This window comes from Rhinolophus ferrumequinum, chromosome 11 (genome assembly GCF_004115265.2).
Source record: "Rhinolophus ferrumequinum isolate MPI-CBG mRhiFer1 chromosome 11, mRhiFer1_v1.p, whole genome shotgun sequence".
NCBI classification, from domain to species: domain Eukaryota; kingdom Metazoa; phylum Chordata; class Mammalia; order Chiroptera; family Rhinolophidae; genus Rhinolophus; species Rhinolophus ferrumequinum.
The window spans coordinates 86,615,705-86,622,159 of NC_046294.1; the positions used below are offsets into that span (position 1 = coordinate 86,615,705).

At 54.4% G+C, this 6,455-nt stretch overlaps 1 protein-coding gene across 1 annotated transcript; it reads left to right on the top strand.

Annotated features, from left to right (window-relative positions):
• Positions 1-587: 587 nt before the first annotated feature.
• Positions 588-6,357, top strand: TAGLN (transgelin). The gene is made up of 5 exons (XM_033121203.1): positions 588-745; positions 4,555-4,746; positions 4,850-5,027; positions 5,332-5,434; positions 5,767-6,357. Exons 2-5 carry the CDS (start codon positions 4,567-4,569, stop codon positions 5,909-5,911), a joined length of 606 nt encoding a protein of 201 aa, XP_032977094.1. The 5' UTR covers positions 588-745; positions 4,555-4,566; the 3' UTR covers positions 5,912-6,357.
• The last annotated feature ends 98 nt before the right edge of the window (positions 6,358-6,455 follow it).

Consider the following 6,455-nt stretch of genomic DNA (forward strand, 5'->3'; position numbering starts at 1 on the left):
CTCCAGCTGCCATCTGGGGGTCGGCAGGGATGTCCAGGTTCTGCCACTCATGATTAACCATATGGCCTTGGGTAAGATGTACTCTGAGCCTCAGCTTCCTCATCTGTAAAATGGAGATAGGAATTATGCTGTCATGATCTACTGTATTAAATAAGAGAATTGGCGAAGTGCCTGGCAAGTAGTGGGTCCCCGGTAAAGGTTAGTTCCTATCTCTGACTAGAGCTAAAAGTCCAGGAGGAGAGGGTGACTGGTTTGTCCTCTTCAAACACCCCCCAGTCCCTTTCCTCTGTCTCTCTCTGGCCGGACCCTCTTGAATTCTCCCCCTCCCCTCAAACTTGGGAGCAGAGAGCAGTGAAGGAGCAGCCCCAAGTCCAGACGGCAGGGAAAGCCTTCGTGGTCCTGTCCATAAAAGGCCTTTCCCGCTGCTTCCCTGCCGGCAGCACAGCCCCGCCCCGCCCGCTGCATCACCCAAGCATGCAGAGAATGTCTCGGGCAGCCCCAGCAGACTCCTCCAACTTGGTGTCTTTCCCCAAATATGGAGCCTGTGTGGAGTCACTGGGGGGCCTGGGGGTGGGGAACTAAGCCCATTTCCTCTAGTAGGGAGGGGGCCGTGGGGTGAGCCAGCGGGGGAGGCTGACATCACCACAGCAGCGGCCCTTTAAACCCCTCACCCAGCCAGCGCCCCATCCTGTCTGTTCAAGTCCAGATCGAGCTGAGTCCTTCCTGCGAGCACTGAGGAGCCCCTGTAAGTGCATTTATCTCAGGGTTGCAGGGAAGTTGGGCTGGAGCTTGACAGGAGCATTGACTGGATTGCAGGCAGACTGGGGGAGGGTTCCTAGAGCTGGGAACTAGCCTGCATTTCTAACCTGCATTTCTAACCTCCAGATGGGGAAGTGGTCCTAGATAGATGGGATGGGATTGCTAGAATCCCGCATTGCTCAGACTGGGCAGCCTTGAGTTCATTGAAATGCCCAGGATGATTTGAAGAGGGATTGGGAACTGGGGTGAGCAGGAGACTCCACAGTTTCAGCTAGAGTCACATCATAGGGTGTGTAATAGGCTCGAGGTGTTGTCGGGTTAGACCCAAGGGTCTGTTGTCCGTTGTCCATCTAGGAGGATGTCCAAGGAGGTGAGAAGGGGTGTGAGGACACTAAAGCTAGAGAGCAGTGTCCGCACTGGTGGATCCCCAGGGCCTGAGCAGCATGCGAGCGCCTCGGGGTAGCCCCTGAGGCAGTGGGACGGGCCACAAAACTGTTATATCCTGGAACAGGCTGGGGTGACAGGATGTAAAAACAGGTGAGAGAGCTGATTTTCCAGGTACACCGCTCCTTGCATACACTGAGAGTGGAAGGTCACCCCACTAAAGGCAGAGGAGTGGGGGGTGGGTACTGCCAGGAGTTCTGGCCTGGGTGACTCTGTCAGGGCTGGGCAGGCCTGGGACCCTGGGCCCTTCTGGAAGGGTCTGGCTGGTTCTCAGCGGTTGCTAGTCAAAGGGTAGCAGTGAGTAGGACCACTCTTCTCTGTCCCTAGAATTTAGATGAGCCACCCTTCCTGCCATCTCAAAGATCCACAGGTGCTCACTCCTATTTATTGTGTTTTATTTTGAAGAGAGAATGGGGCACAGCTCCTGGAGAGGCCCCAAGTTCTGTTAGTTTTCTCAGGTTCCTGCTGGTAGGAGGTGCCCCCTGACCCTTTGCAGCTGGACTCCGTTTTCTTCTCTCAGAGCAGGGAAGGCTAATGGGAGCCACAGGGCAGGAGGGTCAAACCAGAGCTTCAGGCTGCCTTGTCCATCCTGTCCCAGAAGCCTTTGTTTATGAAGTCCCCTGGGTGGGCTGCCCTGCTGCTGTCTCCCTCTACTTTTTCCCCTCCCTCCCTCCCTCTCCCTTTCTCCTCCTCCTCCCCTCGTCCTCTCCCTCTGCCCAGCAGCTCTAAGGTGGGACTGGGGAGGTCTTCATCAGAGGACTTGGAGGGATTTCTTGGAACTCTCCACTATCAGACTCTTCACCAGGAGGGAGCAGGTTGAAGGTGAGGTGTGCACATTTCACCCCCACTCCCTGTTCTGATCAAAATCCAAATATCTCTAGATCTAGGGGCTGCAACTTTGTGTCCTTGCCATGGTAAGCCTTGGCAGCTTGACTGACTGTTCTGAGTCTCCTGAGACTGAAAGCTGGGAGTGGGGGACACATTCTGCTTCCTTCCAGTTCACACTCCCAGCTTATGGTCTGGGAGGGTGGAGGGTTGGGGAATACAAGAGGTCAGGGCATGGAAGGTGGTGCCTGCCTGGCCCACAGGGATCCATGCTGCCTGCCTGGGATGTGGGGGGCAGGGGGAACCTGAGACGGGGCATGGTGGTTGTGGTGGGGCCAGGCTGAGCTGAAATCACTTGTCCCTGCTGACTGGTGGGTTTTGACCACAGCGATTTGCCCAGGAGCCCTTGGGTGATTGGGAAGCAGGGGTGAGACACAAAGCAGGGTGGGGAAGGGAGGGACTTGTTGTTTGTAGCCTTCTACCTTTGGGTTTTCTGGCATCACTGGCTGGGACAGGGGTGGTGGTGCTCAGAGAACCCTTTCCTCAGAGGTGGCCCAACCCTCATTTTACTAATAAGGAAACAGACTCAGAGACGTGAGTTGCTCAGTGGCTAGGATTTAGATGAATCCATCTCCTGTTTTGTCTCTCAAACTTTGTTGTCCTCTCAGGGCATGTTTTTGAAAAGGGGTGGAGGCTAGAGTGGGAAGAACACTTACTGTTTTTTTTTTCTTTTTCTTTTTTTAAATTTTTATTGGGGAACAGTGTGTTCTTCATCAGCTCCAAGTCATTGTCCTTCAATCTAGCTGTGGAGGGCGCAGCTTAGCCCCAAGTCCAGTCGCCATTTTCAATCTTTAGTTGCAGGGGGCGCAGCCCACCATCCCATGCGGGAATTGAACTGGCAACCTTGTTGAGAGCTCGCACTCTGACCAACTGAGTCACCCGGCCGCCCCCACTTACTGTTTTTTATCCCTTGATCAGGGGTTGGCTCTCCCAGGTCACTTCCAGGAGACTGGCTCTGGGAGGCAAAGGACTGACATTCTGCTGTGGGACAGGCAATATGTTAGGTAGTTACAGACATTGTTTCATGGACTGTTCACAGCCCTCTGAGGTAGATATTATCCTCACTGTGCAGATGGGAAACCTGAGCTCAGAAAAGTTGTCAGCTGTGGGGAAAGGAAGGGTAGGGAACTGGAGTCCGGCAGCTGACCTGGGACCACGTGTGTGTGTTCATTCACTCTGTTTCCTAAGGTGGTTGTGGTCAGTGGACGGTGTGGAGACAGTCTCAACTCTGACAAGAGAGGGAATTGGAGGAAAGTTCTGACTACCTCCATCCTCAGACCATTCCCTCCTTCCCAACCTCAGGCCAGGGGATGGGTTTGGCCTCATTTGGTACCTCTTCAGATGAACTGTGGGCACCACCCCAGGGTGATACCTTTGGCCAGTTCTGGTTCCCCTTGAACAGCCACACCTATGTCTGCTCAGCGTCATACCTGCCTCTCCCTGCTGCTGCAATCTTCCCCCTCCATTAGTAGGACTCGCCTGAGCAGGGCCAGCTGCAGGCCTCCAGGGAAGCAGCTGCTGCTGGCCTGGAGAGGCAGATTCTTGGCTCTGGGATTTCTCTGGAAGACTCTGGCTTCTTGGTTACTCAAGCTACTAGAGTGATGAGAGCCTGGGCAAGAGGGAAAGTCCATGGGTATACTAGTTTCTCTCTCTTTCTCCCTGTCGTCTGGCTCCCCTGAGGAAATGCAACTTCTTCACCAGAAGCTCTCGGGCTTTGCAGTCTTCCTAGAGTTTGCTAGGGATGGATGAGTTTGAATCTTTTCAGCTACAGGCCAGACGCTGAGCTGACCTGGCAAAGAGCTAGAGTTTGGGAGTTCCAGCTTCTGGGCTAGAGGATAAAGTGGGGGGAGAAAAGTTGGAGGTAACCTGAGAAAGAACCAGTAAACCACCTCACACCTCGGTGGACAAAGACACCTGCTGGCTTTATTCTGGGGGGCAATGTGGCTTCCTCCAGAAGGCCTCCCCAGTACATCTGTGACCAATCGTGGCAAAGAAAGAATGCTCTAGATTAGGTGTTAAAGTGTGGCCCACAGGCTAAATGCAGCCTGCTGTTTGTGCAAATAAAGTTTTATTGGAACAAAGCCATGCTCATTTGTTTACATATTGTCTAAGGTTGCTTTTCTGCGACAATGACAGAGACCATATGGCCTGCAAAGCCTAAGATGCTGTCTGGTCATTTACAAAAAAGTTCACTGATCCCTGCTTGAGACTGCCAAAGATCTGGTCTCCCGTTTCTCTCGTCTGATCTGGTCTCCCATCTCCAAGATTGGAGAGGCCCCTAGGACTGAGGAGATGAGCCCGGCCAAGAAGGGAAGTGCCATGAAAACAAAATCAGGAAACAAGGGGAGAAAGATAAACACTCAGGGTGGTTGGGCACCCACAGAGCTAACCCTGCCTGGTACAAGTGAAAGTGCCGTTGTTCTCTGAGCCCTTGACCTCTCCCTTCTCTGGCCGGTGCTGCTTTAGCTCTCCCTAAACATGGCCAACAAGGGACCTTCCTATGGCATGAGCCGAGAAGTGCAATCCAAAATTGAGAAGAAGTATGATGAAGAGCTGGAGGAACGGCTGGTGGAGTGGATCATAGTGCAGTGTGGCCCTGATGTGGGGCGCCCGGACCGTGGGCGCCTGGGCTTCCAGGTCTGGCTGAAGAATGGCCTGGTGAGTGGCACTCTGGGAAGGGGGTTTGGGGCTGTGCCCTCCCCCTGGAGTCGTGGGGCAGGTACTGCGAGCCGCGTGCCAAGCTGCGTTCTATGCCTGGCAGATTCTGAGCAAGCTGGTGAACAGCCTGTATCCTGATGGCTCCAAGCCAGTGAAGGTGCCTGAGAACCCCCCCGCCATGGTCTTCAAGCAGATGGAGCAGGTGGCTCAGTTCCTGAAGGCCGCTGAGGACTATGGGGTCACTAAGACTGATATGTTCCAGACAGTTGACCTCTTTGAAGGTACGGAGAGAAAAGAGAGAAAAGGGGTGGGGGAGGCAGGTGAAGGACAGGTGGCTGAGACAGGGACAAGGAATGAGCAAAGCACTCCACAACAATGGGTCTGCATAGCAGGCATGGGATATGCTAAGGGAAGGCCACACCACGCTCACAAGCGCATACTGTGGGCCTTACTGACGCCTCTTTGGATTCTGCGACTAACTTTGCCCCTGGGTTGGCCATTTTGCTGAAAGGTGAGGGCAGGCCCTGCCTTGGAAGTCTTGTTTACACAGTCCTGAAGTTTGTCCACCTTCCCTTCTTCTCACAGGCAAAGACATGGCAGCAGTGCAGAGGACACTGATGGCTCTGGGCAGCTTGGCAGTGACCAAGAATGATGGGCACTACCGTGGAGATCCCAACTGGTTTATGAAGTATGTGGCCACTCTACACTCGGGTCTCTGCGTGAGAAGGGAGGTGGCCTGGGCTAACCGTCAGTGTGAGTGATTTGGGGAAGCAGAGAGCCAGGAAGGTGCAAAGTGAGGGTCGAGGATGGGGGAAATGGGTCCCTAATACTGCTTGACTCTTCCCTTTCTACCCTCCTGCGCTCAACCAGTCTCCCTAGCCTGTGGGGGGCTAGATTAATGAACAAGAGAAGTGAAATGGGGAGGGAATGATATCGAGCCGGGAAGTAATAGAGCAAACAGAAAACAGGTGGAAAACATGTAGTCCTGGCAGGTCTTTATACTCGTTCATCCTTTTCTAGGAAAGCCCAGGAGCATAAGAGGGAATTCACAGAGAGCCAGCTGCAGGAAGGAAAGCATGTCATTGGCCTACAGATGGGCAGCAACAGAGGGGCCTCACAGGCTGGCATGACGGGCTACGGACGACCTCGGCAGATCATCAGTTAGAGGGCGAGAGCGGGCCGCCGCCCTGCCCCTCCCCAGCTCGTTGGCTGCAGCCGCCCGCCTAGCCCCCCCACCCACACCTGTGTAGTTCCTTCCGCCCTGGCCAAGCTTCGAGGCTCCGAGGCTCCCGCTCCATCACTGAGCAAAGGTGACTGCGCTTGGGTAACTCTCCCCCCACCCTCAGCCTCAGCCCAGTCTCGTACCCCAAAGCACCACTCCCCGGGCCCCCCTCCCAGCTCCCCCACCGCCTCTACTGTCTTTTCCTACCCCGGGCTGAGCAGGGTGGGGTGGGCTGGAGGTGGCCTGGGGGGGTGCAAGTCAACTGTCCTCCTTGGCAGCAGATGCCCCATTGAAGGAGGCCCAGCCCGACCTCCTTTCCATTTTTTGTTGGAATATTTTGGGGGTTGAAATTCAAAAAGGAAGAAAATATATATATCAATCTTTTCTCACGCCTGGCTGCCAGAGTTTGATTTGCCCTAGTCACTTCTGTGTGGTTCTGGGAAACAGGACCATCTGCTGGTCCTGGCCGCTGACCTCTGAAGGACCC

Coding starts and splice junctions, on each gene's coding strand:
- TAGLN (XM_033121203.1), top strand. CDS start 4,567: ATGGCCAACAAGGGACCTTCCTATGGCATGAGCCGAGAAGTGCAATCC. Junction 4,747..4,849: donor TCTGGCTGAAGAATGGCCTG/GTGAGTGGCACT, acceptor TATGCCTGGCAG/ATTCTGAGCAAGCTGGTGAA. Junction 5,435..5,766: donor GATCCCAACTGGTTTATGAA/GTATGTGGCCAC, acceptor ATCCTTTTCTAG/GAAAGCCCAGGAGCATAAGA.